This window comes from Dromaius novaehollandiae, chromosome 1 (genome assembly GCF_036370855.1).
Source record: "Dromaius novaehollandiae isolate bDroNov1 chromosome 1, bDroNov1.hap1, whole genome shotgun sequence".
Classification (NCBI taxonomy): Eukaryota; Metazoa; Chordata; class Aves; order Casuariiformes; family Dromaiidae; genus Dromaius; species Dromaius novaehollandiae.
Window position 1 is genome coordinate 190977714 of NC_088098.1, and position 22118 is coordinate 190999831.

The 22118-nt window shown below is 38.2% G+C and overlaps 1 protein-coding gene across 1 annotated transcript in view; it reads right to left on the reverse strand.

Annotated features, from left to right (window-relative positions):
- Positions 1 to 1093: 1093 nt before the first annotated feature.
- Positions 1094 to 22118, reverse strand: part of FREM2 (FRAS1 related extracellular matrix 2) — a 138430-nt gene continuing 117405 nt past the window's right edge. The window contains exons 17-24 of the mRNA XM_026108420.2: positions 18870 to 19062; positions 16252 to 16356; positions 14949 to 15076; positions 14713 to 14847; positions 9540 to 9666; positions 7935 to 8122; positions 6830 to 6976; positions 1094 to 5043 (exon numbers count right to left, since the gene is read on the reverse strand). Of these exons, the coding sequence (XP_025964205.2) occupies positions 4531 to 5043; positions 6830 to 6976; positions 7935 to 8122; positions 9540 to 9666; positions 14713 to 14847; positions 14949 to 15076; positions 16252 to 16356; positions 18870 to 19062 (1536 nt within the window). The 3' untranslated portion in view covers positions 1094 to 4530. The remainder of the gene's footprint in view (positions 5044 to 6829; positions 6977 to 7934; positions 8123 to 9539; positions 9667 to 14712; positions 14848 to 14948; positions 15077 to 16251; positions 16357 to 18869; positions 19063 to 22118) is intronic.

Genomic DNA, 22118 nt, shown 5'->3' on the forward strand with positions numbered 1-22118 from the left:
AGCATTCAGTGGTAGGAGCTGAATTTAAAGAGTCTTTCTTCCAAAAGACCACAAGGATGCATTAAAAATATAACTCTTATAATGCTCGAATATAACCATGCTTGGGCTGTGAACAGAAAGCCGTCTTGGATCTGATGAAACATGCTTGGACACCTGGGAGTATTACAATTCCACTAAGTGCCAAAATGAATGTGGACATGACTTAACCATTGTGGACAATCTCAGATTGGCAAATTAATGCCATTTGATTTATTGAAAGATTCTTGTGATCAGATTCTCTGTTGATTTACAGCTTATGTAGTCATTTATATTGCAGCAGGATAGAAACACTTCCATTCTGACTTGCACTGGTGTAAATCATGACATGTAGCTCACAGATGTTAAACTGAAAGATTTAATTCAGTCTAAGGAACTGCTAAGAGTATGATCTATATGAGCAAGTTTAGGTAGTAGAAGGAGACAAACCTAGCAAAGCAGGAATCGTTGCCTGGTCATTTATCCTTATTTTTAGCAGGTAGTAGATATTCTCTTAAGTGTTGCCCTTGTATGCAGCCATGTGGTGAGGCTTTTTTGGCAGTGAAGGAAATGGGCACTAATCAGAATTCTTGAAGAATTCTTCTGTTCAGACACAAGTAAGAGACCAGTGTTGACCAGTTTACAAGGGGCAAGGTGAGGGGGGAAAGGTTCAGAGCTGCCATTTCTTTGTGCATCATAGTATACCTAACAGATTAGGCATAAGTGTCTACATCTCAGATACTTCCTACCTGATATATTTGCCACTGTGGAAAAAATCTCATAAGCTGGTACAAGAAATGACTGATAGCAACACCAGTGCTGCAGGTGCAAGAGAACAGCCTACTGCACACTCACCTTTACCTGTCAGTGAGTATAGTGCAGTCAGCCCTGCCAGCTCACAGCAACATGACAATTAAACCTAGAAAGGATTTGCAGACCGACTGGTGATATCTACAAGTTCTAGAGATTTCTGACGGTCTGTAATTGCATGAAAAATCCCTTTCCGCACCGTAAGTGCAACCACAATGAATAATAAGCAACCTGTACACTGAACACTTCATGAGTAGAAAACAATCACTTCAGGAACAAAGCAGTGAGTTTTATTGCAAACACAGTAGTGTCTGTCCTTCCATTCATTAGTTTTTCTTAACATTGTATTACTGACCATTCCTCACAGTGTGATATTTATGCATAAATTTTAGATTATTTACCAAAAAGAAAGTAGTTTTATTTTTTTCTGATACAAATGCCAAATATCACAGTCATAGACATAAAGAAGAAATTGTTCCAAATAAATATGCATGGAAAGACTTCTCACAGCTTGATAACAAATTTAAACACAGTAATTACTGAATAAAGGGCTTAACAAATGGTATTACAGCTAGTAGAATAAGCATCTCCAGGGAAAGGAGGACTGAATACATAGTATGGAAATAGATTAAATATATATATATAATATAATCAGTTTATTGCATGGATACATAAATATTAACATATTTGTGCACATAACTGGGAACAAGGCACTTATTCAGGTTAGTATAAACAAGGCCACTTGTTAAATAGAAAGGAAAATGTTAATAAGCCTTCAAAACATCTTGCTGAAATCCAAAACCTTGAAGCCATAATACAAAAGGCATGCAGTTACAGATGTATTTATAGTTCACTGAATTGTAAGAAATCCTTTTTCTTAAGAATGGGACAAATCCAGCAGGCCTTGCTGAAAACATTGTGATATTTTTTTCCAGACAGAGGGAAATGAATCCATGAATCTCACTCATTCTTCTCTAGTTTTTCAGTGTTCCTTTTGTGTTTTTCTTTGTTATCATAAGTTTGCAATATTATTTTATATACCTTTAGAAAAGTTGGTCTGATAATCCCCATCAACCTAAACATTTTACAGAGATGTAATCAGATGCTATGCAAAGCAGTGATCAAATCATCTACTGGGCTTTACATTTGGCTTGTAGAACACATGGTTTTTGATGTGATTTTGTAAAAAAATAAAAAAAAATAAAAATGATTTTGCCTGCAAGTAACTTAGTGATATTTCAGTTTGTTAAAATTCAAAAGCAGAAAAATAGCTCTAGTGATAAACACCTCATTTCTGTATTTATTATATTATATATATTTTTAAAAGATCTCTGCTTATACAAAACAGGAATTTTATAAATATTAAAATGTTCTATTATTTACATGTGTCCCATTTTACTGTAGAATCATTAACTGTTATTATCCAAATATGTAGGTTCTAGGAGACAAATTCTGCATTTTTCATAATCACAACGATTTGGCATAAAGGTGCAAAGGCAAATTTTATCCTAGGTTACAATTGCAACTTACGTAGTTCTGAACTTAAACTAAATATAAAAATACCTATGGGTTAAATCTTTGATCAATCTTGCACACATAACACATGGATCACAATACCAGGAGCTTCATGAAAAGAACAAATTAATGTCAGCTGACTAGGGAGAAGGTCTAATGCACTGGGCACATCTTGCAGAAAACTGTTTCATCCTAGAACTCAGATTAATTAAAACAAAAGATGACTGCATGCTTTTAACAATGGAATTTGACCTCGGGTTATTGAAAACATCTTTCAGTTAAGCAGTCCCAATCACAGTCTTCAGAAAACCCAGAAAAGATAGGACAGATTCTGACCTGATTCATTTGGCGAAATACTGATGAAATCTTATGAAATGAATGACATCACAACTATATAAATCCAGAGGAAAAGGTTATCAGAGCACATCCCTTTGTGGATATATTCATGCTGTACCATGAATTACAGCACAGACATTCCCCAGCTAGTAAATCTCAAAATTTCTGATCTCTATGGCTCATAAGACAATTGTGCAGAATTACTAGGTCAGCACTACAGCCAGGCTACTAAGCATTTTGGATGGACTTTTTAGTTCAGATGCAGCATTGTGTGCTTGTAGCTAGGCTGCTTTCAAGGTAGCTCATGTCCAGCTATCTCAGATCTCTGCATCATGGTCCTCAGCATGCTGAATGCCAGGTGTACTGCAGCTAAAGATAGTTTGGGGGCTGCCTGCACCCACCACCACAAGTGGTGGAAGGGAAAGGTCTATTAGTAACAGACTCAGAAGCCTGATTCAGATTTTGTATAGTTCATACGGTTTAACTCCTTGAGCTGAATGGACTTACACATACTTAATGCTAGCCTGACAAATGGGAAAATCTCTCTTGAAGATTACACAGCTTTTGTGGGCAAGCATTTGGCAGGATATCTTTGGGACAGAATAGGTCCTGTCTGGATAAGATCTGACATGGCACAGTGCTGATCCAAACTTCTGTGGAATATCATGCTATCATATTACCTAAATCAAGAAGGCTGAGAGAAAATTAGAATTACTCCTTCAAAAGTAGTTATTCATTTTAAAAAACCCAACAATGACCCAGCATGTTTGTCAAGAGGTACTATGATTATACAATAATAAATACTACTTGATTCCATCAACTCTTATTTCTTTTCTTCACTTTGCTGCCATTTAATATGATAACTGACATCACATGCTAGATCCAGTACCATGACTCCTAGGCTCAGTTCAGCCAGAACCTTGTCCTCTCTATTCTGAATCTAACTCTATCCTCTTCTCTAGGTACTAAATACTAATGCTTGCACATCCCAGCTGTGGGTATGCACTAACAAATATAATTTACCTTACAAAACTTCTATGATCCATTATAAAACTTAAGAGGACATAACTATCCAGTTTCTGTGAAAAACAAGATTTGTCCTGGATTTGTTGTATTCTTTGGCTATATATAAACATAAATAAGGGAAAAAATGAGGAAAAAGTATTCTCAGATTAAATAGTTGAATAAGAATCTGCAGAAAAGAACATGTATTGCATCCTGTGACATGCATCTGATTATACTGTTGTGCTGTCTAATCTGACTGTCTTTTAGAAAAGTTCAATTAAACATAAATGAAAAAAAAATTAATCATCCTAAGTGAAGTCAAAGGCTTAAAGGAGGGGGGAGTCATGACTGAGGCATTTTATCACCTTTCAGATTAACTGCAAACATTGAGTTCTTTGTGAGAAACAGTACAAAATTTAACTGAGGAGTGTAAGCATTCCATTTCTCAAGTATTCTGCATTTCAGAAGAAACAGACTTCCATGTCTATTACAGAAAGGGTCAATAGCACCTTTGGATAGTTTCTTCTCCTTTTCTGAAATGTAAGAAGATACAAAAACAAAACAAAAACCTCTCCCTTACAATGCAGTTCCTTGAATTGCTTCTTAACATTAGTGCATGATATAGGGATGTCAGGATTACCTCTTGTGCAAAGTGGAAGATTCAGCATGGATTCTTCCTCTATTGTTGATAACGCCAGCAAGAGTTCCGGATAAAAAAAATTCAAGTAGATCTAGATGCATATGAACTTTTTATTTCCCATGAGTCATGGTGATCTGCTGCTAACAAAGTGCAGTTCAAGTTTGTTTTGAGGCACTCTGGAGACTGGCTTGAATCCTGCGGTCTTGGAATCAAACCTCCGAGCTGTCGCTGGTATAATTATATGGTAGCATCATTGGTTCATTACTGCCTGACTCCTTTGCAACTTCTTTCTTCTCAGAATTTTGTCTCCTTTTTAGCAGCAAAATAATGATTGCAATTAAGCAGATGGCAAGCAAAATCGCAGCAGCTCCACCGATGACTGTGACTATGCTGACCCCTGGGCTTTGGTTATTCAGTTCCCTGGGGAGAATGCCACTGACCACAACCTCCTTTTGAGGGACTTGTTTCTTGTTGGTGCGGTCTAGTGCTATGTGCTGTATGTTTGTTCCTCGTTTTTTTTCTACCCCAATATCCTTCACAAGTTCTGGAGCTCCTTCAACTCCCCTCTTCTGACGTCTCTGTGAGGACACCCTTGGGCTCCCCCCACTGAAGACAGAGTGGTACTGGTGCTCCACGCTTCTTTTGCCAATTCCGCGGTTAGCATTCTCTTTTGAACGTACAGTGTAGATTGTATGGACGTACCACTCCCTACCCAAAGATACCTAGAAAAACACAGCATTTTGTTTTTAAACACAAACATACACGCAATGTGGACAGCAATATAAACAACGAAACTCAATCATTGCTTCGTATTGATTGCCTGGACAGTAGTTTCAAGATCATCCACAGATAAAATCCATTACATGCCAATCTTTCCCAGAGGAGCCACTTTTTCTGCCATAAGATTAAAAGGGGGTAGTCTACATTCCCCTCCAGTCAGATTCTATGGTTACCAGGTGCAGATGAAGAAGCACTTTCTTGGCATTCTTTGGTACCGCTAGTACCATAAAGGCCATACAGGTCTTTGAGAAAGAACCTTAGCTGTAGACAGGCTACAGAAGAGGGATCCTCCAGGACCAGCCTGTCAACCATCTAGGCTTTGGCTCTACATACTGCCACCAAAATTAAGTATTCCACAGTTGGCTCCCATCTGTCTCATTTTAAGAGAATACTTTAAACACATCTGCAAGCATCCTCCAAACTCCTGACATGTTCTTTTCATCAGAACATAAGCAATCATTGGCTTAGTATCCCATCTTTGAGAGAGGTTAGCATCTAACACTTCTAAAACAAACAAACAAACAAATCTAGAGAAGAGGCATACAGAGGGTTCTCTTTCCTTTAGAACAATGTCCTAACTTCCATCAGTCAGTTGTTTAGGGACTTCCAGCACTGACAGTTGTGTCCTGATCATTTCCACTTAACTGAGAATCACTGATGATCCTATTTTCCCTGAATTTGTCCTGTCTCTTCTCAATACATTATAAATTTGGGCTCCACAAGGTCCAGTAGGGTTGTCTGTCTTCCTTTTTTTTTAAAGCTACTGGCTTATAATTTCAGTGGTTGCATCCAAATTCTGTTACTGTGAGAAACGGTGAACACAGTTTCTACTTTACTCTTGGTTTTTCAATTCCTTTTCAGGACATTCTGTGGTTTCTTGACATTCTCATTCTTTTGACAGAATGAGGAGAAAAAATATATTGCATTATTGGAAATGAATTATCTAAATCAAAAACATGTCTTCAGCTTCCTCGGGACAAATTATGAAATCCTTTTTATGCTGGTAAGAAGGCTGTTCTCTTAAATGTTCCATTTTTTACAATAAGACTCTTAACAATACTGAAATGGCTAGGAGTAGGAATAAAGAGTGTTCAGTATTTCTTCCAGTAATTTGCAATTCTGAGTTTTGCATGTACTTTTGCAAATACTGAAGAGACAAAGAAACTACTGACTGGGCCATATAGATCAAAGGGATGAAAGCAAATACGTGAGAGATTGTATGAAATTTAGAAATAGGTGTACCCTTTATTTTTTTACTGCTAGACTTTCCGGTGCTCAGATGTTTTGGAATGTGCAAGTTTGTGAGGAAAGACTTGCACAGAAAATGCTGAATATCAATTAAATTTGGGTGAAGTACACTATAAATACTCATGGTTCTTTTATTTTTGGTCTTTGACAAGTGAGATGAAAGCAAAGTAACCATGCTATGTAACATGAAACTTAAAAGTTAAGTCCTTAAAAGAATCACTTGTATCATTTCTTGATAGACTATGGAGGTAACAGAAGAAAAAAATATTATCTGCACAGGATTCTTTCATAAGAGCTTCAAGTACACCTAGAAAATTTTAAGCATTTATGATCCTGTTTAACTGCCACTGAAATCAAAAGTAATCTTCCTATTGGCTTCAATATGACTTACAGTTAACTCTTAACGCTTCCTGTGCGGGAGCGTTCTTGAAAAAGAGTTCTTGGTGCAGTATTCCAAGGGCTAACCTACAGAAACCTTACCTGAAATAGGGGAGTTGAATCCATTTTAAACCCATCAGAGCCTGGTTGTTTAACTAAAGGAATTGCTTCAGGGTCATCTATAGCAAGTTTTGCATTAAAAAGAACATTTCCAAAGCTTGTGGCTTGTGTCTCTGGCTGAGCTTTGTCCTGCATGGTCACAGAGATTAAAAAAAAAAAAAAAAGTAAAATGCAGTCATTTCTTCCAGGAAAAGAAGTTCTAATATTTATACAAAATTTATTTTTCTACAAGTGCAATTGACATGTGCTATGTTTTGCAATCCAATGTAATACCAAGAGAAAAACATATTAGAAGCAACTGTGGTCACATCTGACTTGTACTAACTTCTATTAGATCTCTTGCTTGAAGACTTTTTTTTAGAAATAGAAAGGGAAAAAATCTAGAGAACAACCATAGCCACATTTCTATAATGCAAAAATATGTAAATATGGGCTGAAATAAAAGTCGCAAGTCTATTTCCCAGTTTAAAGATTTTACCTTTCACTTGTAGTAAGAGACATATTCACACAAACTAGTTGACACAACCAGGAGGGATTCACCTTACTTAACTTTAAAAGTTAGGCATCTGGTCTCTAGTCATCTAAGTTTACTCTATAGTTACTTTCAGAAGGCAAATCATCTGTGCTGTCTTAGATATTCTAAGCTAGCTTTAGAGGTATCTCCCTTTTCCCATTGACTACAGCGGTAACCTGGAAGACTAACTTTTTATTATGCACTCATTTTTGGATAGTTACAGGTAGATGAGACAAATTCCATCCTTAACATAACCATCTATCTGGCTTGTCTTCTTATGCTTTCTTTATGGTCAATGAAGACAGCCAATGCAGACAAAAAGCCTATTTGGGGATTCTAACCTAGGTGAAACTCTAAATGATGAGAGTTCCCAGAGAGATTAAGAATATAACAAGGAGGCAGAAAGGTAAGGTACTGCCTTCATCAGCCCATGCTGGACAAGAGCTGGAGTCAAAAATCTGATTGGTGCTGTCAAGGACATTTTAAAGAACAGCTGGTTTTTGATAACAAAGAAGATGGGAAAAAAAAAAAACCAAAAAAACAGGTACACCTTCTCAGAATTAGAAAACTTACCACAATCTTAAATCTGTACAGAAGGGATGGAGAATCAGCGAGGCAACCATATTCAGTGTTGGATGGGTTATACTTGGGTACATATCCATCAGCTCCTGTGCACAGGAAAACCTTCTCGATGCTACAGTAGAAGGAATCACCCAGATTCTGCACTGGATCCACCATCACCCGACCATATATGGTATCACCTGGAAACAGCACATAGTTCACATCCTATTACACTGTAGTATTTAGCACAGCATTGAGGCCAAATAAATAAACCCAGTGAAGCAGCTCAGTGTAGTGTAATGAGGCTGTAGTTTCTGGTCATCTCAAAGGTCCAAGCTGAAGATTCTCAAATCTGCCTACAGCTATATACAACAGCTACTTGTGATACCTGGATATATAGCTTCTACCTTAAGCAGTTGCCAAAGGTCATGATCAGAGTGTACTCTCTTCCACACACTCTGTGCCACAGGATAGCAGTAGGTTGTCATTCAGTACTGCTGTAACCTAAAACAGTTCAGAAGCAGCACTAAAGTGTGGGGTTTATTGGGATCTTCATTCAAAAAGTGACTTAAAGCTACATTCGCTACCCTCTACACCAGACTAGAATGCAGGTTTTGGTCTCCTGGCAATGTGCTTTGTTGAAGAGATGTCCTTTTTTCTGTCATAGAACCCTACTTGGATAGCATAAGGGTTCGGTTATACTTGGTCAATCGGCAACATTTAGTACAGTATAAGCGACATGAACATTATGACAGGTCACAGAGACATTTTCTGAGACTTTGCTCCTACTGTGTGATTGTATTTCTGCTGGCTGATAAGATTTAAGAAAAACATGCTTGCAAGGCCTATACAAATAACCTGGGCATGTACTATACAGGCAGGAAAAGTATACCATGTGCTGTGGTCAAATATGTACAACAGAAAGTGGTTAGGAAGGCTGAGAATTTGGAGAAAGAAGTGTGGCATTGCTTTTACAACTATTTGTAGCAACTGTAGACTTTGAGAGAGACCAGGTCTCTGCTGTTCAAGAGACCAGGCAAACAAGTCACAAAAGACAATTGTGGATTCAAGGTCCTGACATTCTAAATAGGCAAATGAGGCACATGAGGAAATGAAGAATTGAAGTGATTGCTTAAGGTCATGTAACAAATCACTGATAGAATGCATCGACTGAACGCAGGCTTCACTTCACTGTTTCACACAAGGTTTTTTTAAAAACAACCTCTTCTGTGTCTGAACACAGTATTAAGCAAGCAGGAATTCTGAGCATTCATCTTAGTTTTGACTTTGATTTCCGTTGAGCAAATTTACCTTCCTCAAACACAATGAAAGAATTGTACAATAGTCACTTAGCAACTACGAATGTTCTTAGTATCAGCTAAGCTAAAGTTTATAACGCGCTCAGCATGTGAGAAGCGGCACCAGTATTGTAACCTTCAGACATAACAGTCTGAATGAAGACTGGTCAACAGATCTGATGTAAATTGCAAAGCAGGAAAGGCAAACGCAAAAGAACACAAGCAGAAAGTCAAACCCTTACTCCTAGCTTGCTTTGATCGAAACAGGATACTGACAGTGTGCACCACATTCAATATCTATGGTCTTGCACAACTATACCTTCTGCAAAAGCGACATCACTTTCTTGCCCAAAGCCCATCGAGCCATCAGATAGCCACAGGGTCTTCTTGGAGAGAAGGAACATCTGGGTATTCAAGCTGAACTCAGCAGCCACCGGGTCACTGACCTAAAACACAATGGCATAAGGCTCTTCAACATGTGTTCTTTAACCACTTTTAAAATACAACACAATCTTCTCCTGATGTGCATTATTAATCAGCTTTACATATCGAGATGTAATAATACAGTTTAAATAAAAAAGAGTTCTTTGCACTGGACATATATTGCTACATATTTTTCATGCATACAACCTTGTTCAACCTTTTTCATGTATACTGCCTTCTATGATGGGATGACTGGCTGGGTAGAGGAGGAGAGAGCAGTGGATGTTGTCTACCTTGACTTCAGCAAGGCTTTTGACACTATCTCCCATAACATCTTCATAGGCAAGCTTGGGAAGCATGGGATAGATGAGCAGACAGTGAGGTGGATTGAAAAGTGGCAGAAAGGCAGAGCTCAGAGGGCTGTGATCAGCGGCAAAAAGTCTAGTTGGAGGCCCGTAGCTAGCGGTGTACTCCAGGGGTCAATACTGGGTCACCTTATCCTGTTCAACTCATTAATCAACGACGTGGATGAAGGGACAGAGTGCACCCTCAGCAAGTTTGCTGATGATTCAAAACTGGGAGGAGTGGCTGATACACCAGAGGGCTGCATGCCATTCAGAGGGACCTTGACAGGCTGGAGAAATGGACAGCGAGGAGCCTCATGAAGTTCAACAAAGGCAAGTGCAGGGTCCTGCACCTAGGGAGGAATAACCCCATGCACCAGTACAAGCCAGGGACTGATCTGCTGGAAAGCAGCTCTGTGGAGAAGGACCTGGGAGTCCTGGTGAACAGCAAGTTGACTATGAGCCAGTAGTGTGCCCTTCTGGACGAGAAGGCCAGTGGTATCCTGGTTTGCATTAGGAAGAGTGTTGCCAGCAGGTCAAGGGATCTCCCTGTCTATTCAGCCCTGGTGAGGCCACACCTTGAGTACTGTGTCCAATTCTGGGCTCCCCAATACGAGAGACATGGACATACTGGAGTGAGTCCAGCAGAGGGCTATGAAGATGACTGGAACATCTTTCATATGAGGAAAGGCTGAGAGAGCTAGGACTATTCAGACTGGTGAAGAGAAGACTGAGGGGGGCGGATCTTATCAACATGTGTAAGTATCTGAAGGGAGGGTGCAGAGAGGATGAAGCCAGAGTCTCCTCTGTGGTGCCTAGCAACAGGATGAGAAGCAACGGGCACAAACTGAAACACAGGAAGCTCCGTCTGAACATGAGGAAAAACTTTTTTACTGTGAGGGTGACAGAGCACTGGAGCAGGTTGCTCAGAGAGGTTGTGGAATCTCTTTCCTTGGAGATATTCAAAAGCTGTCTGGACACAATCCTGTGCAATGTGCTCTAGGTGACCCTGCTTGAGCAGTGGGGTTGGACAAGATGATCTGCAGAATTCCCTTCCAACCTCAACCACTCTGTGATTCTGTGAACCCTGGGGTTATCTGTCTCTATGATCCCTGGTAGGATTCTAGGCTAGTTTCTTCCCACCCCATCTTCAAAAGGATGCACTGTTCCTAAGGAAACAATCTGAAAGATGCACATGCTCAAAAAAAAAAAAAAAGGAATAAAATAACAAGAGGCCTCTAAAGAACCACTCTCAAATGAAAAATGCTGACATATATATGTGCATGTGTATATATACTTATATATAAAAAAGTATATATATGTGTGCAGAAAGAAAGGAAAACATAAAGGAAAACATTCTTGCTGGCTCATGGACAACGGGGCTGATGGAATGAAATATAATAATATCAACAGAAACTACTGCTACAAGTTATTCAGCTGACTTGCTTATCCTCTTTCGAATCCCTTTTCCATAGTAGAGGCCCCAAAATATAGAGCAGCAAGGTATGGCAACAAGAATATGTAGCTGAAACGTTTTTTTATAAACTCACTGCTACTCTTTGCAGAGAGGAACCCTATCCTTCTAAATGCCTGGATTCAGACTATTGGATTACAAGTCCCACAGCTTCAAACATCTGACTGACACAGCTGGCTTCCAGATGTAGTTTTGAAAAAAAGCAAGCATGGCCTGACCAAGCTCTTCCTTTGGAGCGTAAATGTCTAGCGAATGGGAAACAAAAAGTGCATATCCAGCTAGAGGCACTGGACTTTAGCCGTGCAGTTTACAACAATGGTAAGAGCACTGGCATGGGTAAATATTATGCAAAAAGCTGTGAATATGTCTCCTAGGCATCCTATTTTAAGTTATTACTTTTATTTCAATTTCATATGCGAGTCTCCGTGCTACCAGTGGCTGACTCATAGTGGCAATGTATTACTGTAATTTAAATATATTTATTTTCATGCACAGTTGAGGCATTTTAAACAAGAGTTCTTAGAAACATAATCCATTAGGATTTGTTGGGTGAGAAGAGTACTGTCAACTCTTTCTGTCTATTTGCTATGGCCATCAGCTTTGCATATGGATGATTATGGATGATACAGATCACTGATGGTAGACATCCCCACCTCCATGGGACTATAGAGCATGAGGTACATGGTACCTCAAGAAGCAGAGAGCCCTAGAGATCTGTCCATCCTAGTGCAGCAAGGATCCTGAAGGTGATTCTTTCAGGAAATAGTTATGAGCATTTAGAGATAGAAGACACTGAAAGGAGTGGGATAAAGCAGAGCTAGGAGGTTGAATGCTGTGCATGTACAAGACTTCTCAGAATGAGGACAGTTATAGTACAATACTCACTCATGTTTCAGGCTACCTTATTCCCTCTTCAGAGGCCAGAGAGAGGAAAAAGGAGATGGGCATATGTGTGTTAAAGGAAACGATAAAACAAAACCTCCAGAGGGGAGACCCCAAACATATTTTCTTCTTGATGTCTGCTTCTTAAAATGGCCACTCACTCATGTACAGTGAAAGTTGTGGAGGAAGTTAGAATGAAAAGTTTCCAAGAAAATGAAAAGCCTCATATTAAAAAGCACAAGAAGATAGTACAGTAGAGCAGCTGGAGCATTAGACTGAGAACCAGGAGAAACAACTTCTATCCTGTCCTATCATTTCATCATTTGATGTACTGGCAAAGTCATTTTCATCTACTTGTGACAGCTGCAGTCACCGATTGTAGTGGGTCCATGCAAGGCTTCAGGTGTTTCCTAGTCTAAGGCCCAGTATCACAGTCTGACATTTCACGTTCACATCTCTGCTTTTTGATTTTCATTTCTAAAACATGGATACCAATTCTCATTCTGTTTTGCAGAATGCTAAGAAATCTTACAGGTCAAGTGCTAGATATTGCCTATATAATTTGTGCTACTGTACTGCTGTTACAGCTGATTTTTTGGGATCTGCTTTAAATCTATACAATCTTTCAGTCTATAATCAAAGGGAGCAACATCAATTGCCATAGAATTTCTCAATTAATTTTTGTTTGAGTATCTTGAGAAAAATAGCTGTCCTTGAATCAAAAATTGCCAGAGATAGCAACTAACTGGCCACAGTCCTTGGTGATTATGACACTGTTACAATTTTGCACCTTATTCCTAATTTGAGTTTTTGTATCTGAAACTTCCAGATACTGGGTACTACTAAAGTTTAACCTGAGATAATGACCCCTGTAGTGTCCAGGTTTCCTTCCCAAGGCATTTCTTATATCTTGAGCAGTCTGCTCCATAAACTTCTTCCAAATAAAACAGAAAGTGTTAGGTCTCTCCCTAGGCAACTTTGCCCATTTTGGAATAATTTTGAGATCTCTTTTGAATTTTCCTCAAATTATAAGCATCTTTCTTGTTTATAGCAGGGTGCAACAGAAGCTGTGGTTCTGCGTTACTGTTAATTGCTTTAGAACTCCTACTAGCAGATTAGAAATGCCAGACACAATGTAGAGTGCTGAACCAGTATAAACTTCTCCTGTCTATTTGAATTTTTTCAAAATGTTTTGTTGTGTTAACTCTGAGAAGACAGGTTTCATGTCAGATCATGTAGCATTTCTCTGTTCTGCCAAGACTTTATGCCATATCAGGAATCATCTATTCTCCCACAGCTAGCACAAAGCCACATGAAAGCATAAAGACTGCATACATTCTGTTGTGCACTCTTGCTAATTCAACAGAAATGTGATTGTGTATCCCTGCCTGATCCAGATCAGATTTATACTGTAAGATGATTTCATAGTGTACATCTATGCTATTAATGTGCATGAAACTAGTCACGCTGTTCCAACATTAGTTCTATTGGCTCCAAATAAGAGAAGTGATATAACTCTGTACAAGGAGTGCCGAGGTCATTCTAGCCTTTTTGATAATACTATAAACTCACAGTTTATGTTCTGCTGAATATCCAACATGACCCCCAGATATTCTTCAGTCATTGCTTTCCACAACAGAGTCCATTTCTGCATATTTTGTTCCTTGCTGCATAGCTTTAGAGCTCGGCTTTGAGAAATGCATGCTGTTTGCCTATTCCCAGGTTACCTATACGATGCATATCGTTATGGGTGGGATTTGTCTCACCCACTTTAGCTGTCTTAAAGCTAGGCATCTAACCTAAGCTGGTTATCTACACTTCCTCTGTAGTCAGTGAAGGAAGTCCTACCATATAACTGGATGAATCTTCTGCTGGAGGTGCTTATCTCTTCTAAGGAATCTAAAGTTAATGGGCTATCTCCCTCTATTAATATCAGAAACCTTACTCTGATCTTTCTGTAAGATGAAAACTTTCTGGTAACAGTTTTATATTTGCTTCATTCTCTAATAAAACTACTTCTTAGCAAAAGTCAACAGATGAGTCTGGAATTCCCAGAGGTTAATTCACATCACAATAAGTATCACCTATAATGGTATCAATGAGCTTCCTTACTGGCTGTCATTGAAAAATGGGCGAAGACTGCCCATGCACGCAGGACAAAACTCATTTGTGCTCCTACATTAGCCCTTCCCAGTTGGTCAAATTGGTTAAATAGCAGGAGAGAATATGTACAGTTCTCACCCATTTAGACTTAGTTTGTTGATAAGCAAGTAAATTCAGTTTCTAGCACTATCAATATAGGACCACAAAAGGCAATTTCAGAATTATTATAAAAAGGAAACATGACAAAGGTAACACTGAGATGGTACCTGCTGGAATCGGATATCCAGATCAAATGTGACTGGCTCTCGGGGATTGCAGATCACTGGTAGGCTGTACTCCTGATGTGGAGCAGTGGTACAAGCTATCAGCTTCACGGTGTACGTTCCAGAATAGTCACGAACCTGGAGAGAGAGAGAGAGGGAAAGACATGGCTCTTCCAGCAACATCCTAAATAACAACTTGGGGTAAAAGAAGACACGGAAAGTGAAGGCTGAGGTTTTACCGCAAAATCTGAAACAAAGCTCCACTGCTGTCCTGGTTGATTGTATGTTGGCTCACTTCGGATGAGGCTGAGGCTAAATGTCAGGCCCGGGTGATCAGCTGACATGACCATTGAAGTTAGAGGTGAAGCTAGAAACATGTAAAAAGACACATTTGTCAACTTTAATATTTAATTGCAGACTCTCGGAGTCTGAAGAACATTCCCAATAATTCATAGGCCAGAATTCCAGAGTCAATATTAATACCTTTACATGGGACTGGGTTTTATTAACTGAAACTGGCAAAACCAATTACAGTCAGCATAGCTGTGCCTCCTTGACTCTTGTTCAGGTGTCTATGAAACAGTTGCTTCTGGGCAATGCAAACAGAACTGCATGAGGATTAAATCTAACAGAAAGGCAAAACAGCAAGAGTGGAATGGCAAAGATTTATAATACCTCCTATTTTTAACTTGGAATGTCAACCCAGAGAACATAAAATAATTTCTCTTAGAAGTGTAACTCTTTCAGCTCTGCATGATATGTAAAACCTAACACGTAGGAAACAGTTGTCAAAAAGTGGAATCACTATGAAGGAGTTTTATGGGTTAATAAAACCAAGTTAAACTAAATGAGATTTCTTAAAATCATTTTTACCTTCCCATTATTGTTCAGCAGATTTAATTTAGTTAGATAATCTTTTCCATTGCCAGCATTCATGCTCAGACGTATGTCTGTAGACAGTCTTACACCTGTGATTATTCTGAATAAAGGCAGTGGAGTTTAAATGGATTAAATTGCAGGAGCAGGTCTTTGGCAATGACTAATTGAATGGCAGTGAGCATGTTTTATCAACAGGGTGATACAATGATCCTACAAGAGCTTTTTTTACACTTAGAAACAGGTATAAATAACATACAAAGACTGCAAGTTATAAAGGAAATTTTAATGCTAACCAAGTCCAGAGGGGAATGTAAACAGACAGGTAATTATAACTTTTGGATTAAAAATGTATGTTTATAGATCCCTATGGGACATAATGGCCTAGATCTTCACCTTTCATAAATCACTTTCTTGATCAAGCGGAACTACCTGCTTTGCATCTGATTGAGGTATATTTCATTAAGTTTGCCAGTCTGAATACTGTCATTAACGCCAAGTAAGAAATTTTCAATACAGAATAAATCCTTAGCTGGAGTGCACAGTACATCAAAAATTCAGATTTCAGTAGCAGAAATAAGAAAAATGAATAGTATAAAATGCTGGGGAGGGTTGCTTTGTTTTTATTGCTTTTTGTGATACTACCAAAATGTAGATTAAGCTTACCAGAATGAGACATCACAAACAAACCATGAAACCGGGCTTCAGTCTTGAAGTTGACAACCAAGCGCCCCTCTTCACTGATACGCATGCTGGTTGGGTAGAGAGAACCTGCCAGCAGAAGCCAATCCATAGAGATCATTTCACTTGCAGATGACAAATAAGTCACACTTTTACTAACACCAAAACTCTTCTATTTCCCCTTGTCATATCAGCTATGTGGGAAGGGCCCTGCTGATATCTCTTGGGTTGACTCAAGATTCTTCTCAAGCAAGAATTTACACAGAGGGGCCTAGAGTTTTCACAGTGCTTCAGTCTTCCAAAGCGTATGCAGAATTTCTCTGCAAAATCATGGTTTTACATATATTATCAAGGAACCACACAGATGCTCTGCTAGACTGAAGAAAGTCTACAGCACAGAATACATTTGGATTTGGGCAACAGCACAGTCAGCTACCAGGGGCTTCTGTTGAGGGAAGAATACTTTTGTTTTCAACAGGTATTCAGGCTGACTCCTACCAATAAAAAGCTGCTTCAGAGATGCTCTTTATCATTGCCTCCCTGTATATTGTCCCAAGGCAACACCCACCAGCACTGTAGCAGTAGCTGTCAATTGTGGCTTCTATGGTAGTCAGATTGTGAGTGCTTGACTCTGTGAAACTCATTCTGACAGATTTTGTATTACTGGAATTTCTGGCATGAATCTAGCCCAAAACATGGACTCCTAATTTCAGGTTACAAGGTTTGTTTATATGTCAAAAGTGGTATATTGCTGTAGCTTGCATCCAAGTCCTTTTTACTCTAGAACTGCTCAAAGTTCCAGAGTTTAGTGCTTTCCTGCAATGTTCCCTTATGGAGAGCCAGTGATGTGGCATGGTCCTGTGTGCCTTTGATTTAAGAGTAACCTTGGACATCTGTCATTTCCTGGAATGGTACCAAGGGCCAAATAAATTTGCTTGCAAAACAAATGTATCATTGTTGAAAAGTCATCCCAGACAAACTACGTTGTCCTTTCTCAATGCATTTTTGGTTTACATCTGCATCTTGTACAGTAAGAATTAGATATTAAAGTAAAAGAAGAAAACAGGAATGTTCATTTATGGATGTGTCAGAAACCTAACACATTCACCAATGTGAATGTTTACGACCTGTACAAAATCACCTGCACCAAATATGTATATTGGTCCATTAGAAATTAAAGACCTTGATTCCTTTAAAATTTTACGTAGAATTTTTGTAGGACAATTATATGTAACCAGTGCTATGGAAATACACTGAAAAGTAGTTTACCCCTGCCTGCTCAGAACAATGGCTGTCCCTTGTGCAAGGCATGGCAGGGAAAAGTGTTAACTCTATACTGCCCAAATCAGATCAGGATACGTTGGGGGCCTATCCTCTACTACATCACTATGTTTATCATGTGTTCTGTGCTTGCCATTTTCAAAGGGAGTTGCTAATGTTCAGCATCTCCTGATGCTGGCCATCAGCTTCTTAAACAGAGAGAGAGAAAAAAAGAATTAAAGTCATTAAAATAGGGACATCCATGCACCACACAACTGCTGAGGCTCAGGATTAGCCTGGCTGTTATTCAGTGTATGTCAGATGATTTGTGGCATGTGTTTTATTCTTTATGCATGGCATGGCATATGCTTATTTTCTTATGCAGTGCACATTCCCCTCACCACTCCTTATTTCTTCCTCTTAACATCAGGACAAGAACAGTATCACAATGACTTCTGTAGTCCAGATACAGAGTTTGCAGAAACAAAAAATGTTTTTATGCTCACACTATAGTCTCAAGATTGTTAAGTGTACACACTTAATCATAGCTGCCTCCTATATTCTATCTGGCATGAGGACAGATATGGAATCTCTGAAGCTTAACGTTAGCCACTACTAAGTAGATTCACAGCTACAAAACAAAGCAGCTTATAGCTTTAACTATACATTTTAATCTTTCCTAAAAAGCTGTATGTCACTGTTTTTTTAAATATGTTATCTTTTGGCAAAGATAAATTCTATAAATATACAGTTCTACTTATGGACAAATTATAATCACAAATATTTATCAACAGTATCTATTACACTTAAAGAATATTTTACTTTTGCAGCTTACTGCTCTAACACATGGGACAGATTATACCCATTATATACTTCTGTTTCTTTTGAATGTTTCAAAATTAACATTTTTAAAGTATCAAAAGTTTCTGAAATTATACATTCATGGCCAGGAAAAATTAATAGGGATCTCAGAAATGTTTCATTTTTTCATTAAAACGCAAACATCTTGTGTGACAACAGAATATGAATATATAATGAACATTGAGATAATGTCAAAAAAAGAAGTAGAAGCAATGTTTTAATTTTTGCATGTGTACTTGAAACATAACACGGCAGTTATCTTTCCTTGAAATAAAAGAACTGTTGTCAGCTTAACATGGTTTTCATAAACTCCCCAACAGAGAATCTTGAATGCTAGGCAATGACAGATTGTTTGCAACTAATAATAAATTATATAAAACCTTTTTTCTAGTATTAGAATGATTGAAAAATCATCCTACTGTGTGCAAATCATACTCTTGGTAATGGAGCAATGAGCTGATGAAACAAAATCCAACACCCACCTTGGAGCTCTGCTTCAGGTGGGCTACCAATTCCATCCTTCCACAGGATGGCAGTGTCATACACGAAAGTCAGCCGGAGCTCTGACTGTAGGTCAAAATGCTGCCAGCCTCCTACACCCACCGGGGAGTGGAAAACATAAGAGACATACAAGGGGACTCTCAGGGTGACATAGGACTGTACTAGGTTGAGAACCTATAAAAAAGAAAATGGTTTATTTAGGCTAGTGGTAGCAAAAGGCAGAATTCTACAGGTAATCCTAATGCAAGAGAAAAACAAGATAGATCTTGAACTGACTGTTGCGACTGAAACAAATTCTCTCATTTTCCAAATTACAGATGAAGAGTAAAGCATCACATTTCAAGGGATTTCAACTCAGTTTACGTCCTTTCAAGTTCCCTGTTTGTATTTCAAACTGGTTATGCACTCTGGTACACAAAAAAATAAATTTTGACTCATTATTCATGTTTACATTTTGTAAGTACCTAAATAAAGTGGCTACAAAGGAAGATTATTAAAAATTTTTTAAATATCCTTTTGCATGTGCTCTGTCCTTCACCCTTAACCAACTCTATTGCTTACAATCCTACATTACTATCCTGTAACAAGCTCTACTACATGACCCTGAATTTGCTCTGAGGTCATTGCAAGATGGAGTCCTTGGACTGTACTTTTTCATCTCTAGAACTATTTCTTCCTGTGTGCATGGATAGCAGCTAGCATACTGCATGCAAACATTCAAATCATACTATTTATCACAGTCTGGAGAGATTACCTTATAAGCTTTTAAACAGTATTTTGCACTCTTAAAAAAAAAAGAACATTTAAAGAACTTTACAAGCTGTGTAAAAGACAAATTGTTTCTAGGTTCACCCAGTAGTGTGTCAGAAGAGTTGAATGTCCACTACCTTACAGCTGCTTTACCTTTCCAAATGCTAGACAAAACCTATAGTCATAACATAAAACCACAAATTTAACAGTTACTGTCCTGCGCTGACTAAATACTCTGAAGCAATTAAGGACTTAATTACGGCAAGTATTTGTGTTTGCAACAACTTACTTTCACACACGACACTCCTTGATCTATACATTATGCTACCAAAACCTTTTCCACTCATTTTGTCTTAATCTTTACACAAAATATATAGAAAAATATTTAGACACTAGATAGTCCGGAAACACATGCAATGGAAAGTCTTTTTCTGTCTTTTTTTTTTAACAGCCTTCCTATAAAAAGGAGCCTTTAAAAATGTCCGTGTTTAAAATCAGAGAGCAATCAACAAAAAGACCATTTGAGTCAATTACATGTAGGATTCTTTAACAAAACGATCAATATTCGAGCCTTTTCTTTTTAACAAAGGGAGCTGAAAAACTTACCCCACAAATCAATTTATAATTGAAATATATTTCATGTAGTACAAGTTACCATATGCACTTTTTCCACAGATGGCAAAATTTTAATTGAAGCTCTCTAAAGTACTGTGCACTAAAGCACCCTGGCAGATAATATGAGACACTACAGTTACAGATGGTTTTATATTAATGCTTCTTTCTTGGTTTTACAAAAACACAACCAAGAACTTTTCTCTGGAACAAAAAAAAAAAAAAAAAAAAAAAATGTTTTGCTCTCCCTATATACTGGATGACAAAATGAAGTTACCCCAAAATATTATCCTTCAGTCTAAGTCAAGTAGCACAAACAGGGGCAAGTTTATCTTTGGGATACCTGCATTGATATTTATGCAGTTACTTCAGACATGGACTTGCTAAATTGTTCCAAATAACAACACAGAATGCTTACTTCTATTAAGCCAAATACAACTGTGATGCAACTCTACATTAGATCCGGGTTTGCCTTTGATTTAAGAGTAACCTTGGACATCTGTCATTTCCTGGAATGGTACCAAGGGCCAAATAAATTTGCTTGCAAAACAAATGTATCATTGTTGAAAAGTCATCCCAGACAAACTACGTTGTCCTTTCTCAATGCATTTTTGGTTTACATCTGCATCTTGTACAGTAAGAATTAGATATTAAAGTAAAAGATACAAAATTCAGTTTGCTTATGAATAAAAGACAAAAAAATACTGCCAACGAAGGTACATGGAAGAAGATGTAATGTATTTCCATTATTCTCTTGAAAAGAAACAAACATACTGCTTACTGATAATGTATAGGAGGGCTGGAATATCAGACAGAGAGAATTTAATGACCTTGAGGACTAGAATAGAACTGACATGAAATTCTGTAAGTATAAAGTATAAGGTAGTAGAAACCCATGACAAGGATTTCTGCTAGAAATGAAAGACATTATTTTGAAACAACAGAGAAGAAAAAGGATTTTGGTATGTGAGTCGATCACATCATAACTATGACCTTCCCACCCTCTTCATGTGCTATGATCCTAAGATAAACTGAGGAATGGAGTGGAAATTGGAAGCTTGCATGCCATCATACAGAGCACCAGTAAGAGCTTATATGGAACAGCTTTGATCCCCCATGCTTGAAAAAGCCTAATTTGCACTGTAGACTGTAGAAAAAGAAATCAACATAATCACAAGAATGGAAAAATTGTCTTTGGAGAAGACAGTGCAATAGCTCAGTTGTTCAGCTTAGTAAAACCAAGGCTGAGAGGAAATAAGAATTCTGTCTTCTAACCATGTCAGGAGATAAACAGCAGAGAAGGACTACTGATGGTAAAAGATGGTGCTGCCATGGAACAAATGGGCATAAGCTGGCCAAGACAAATTCAGCCTGGAAGTTAGAAGAATTTCTAATTCTCATTGCGGTGGTGGCAATGACATTCTGTTAGTTTTTAAGTTTGCTAGTATAGGAACCATGTTATACACAGTTAAAGTCCTTGACAGCAGTGGCCTGGATACAGTGATGAAAAAAATCCCTTCTAGTTCTATGCCTTATGCCACTTCAAGCATTTCACTTTTCTTTCCTACCTTTATTTGAATGGCAAGTGTTTGGTATCATTCATGTACACAGTACATAAGGCAATCCATTAATGGGGTTTGTAAGCAACATTTTAGGCTTATCTTGCATCCATTCAACAGGGGCATAGTGTTAGTGAGCTCAATCCATTTCTACTGATGGAAATCCAGCAGTAGGGAATTAGTTCTTGGGAAAGTCTGCCTGAAACACTGCTTCTTTGTCATACATTACCACTGCTCTGTGGGAAAATATGAAACCATAGGGCCAAAGAATTGTCTCCATTTCTGGGATCCTAAAATGTAAAGGCTATT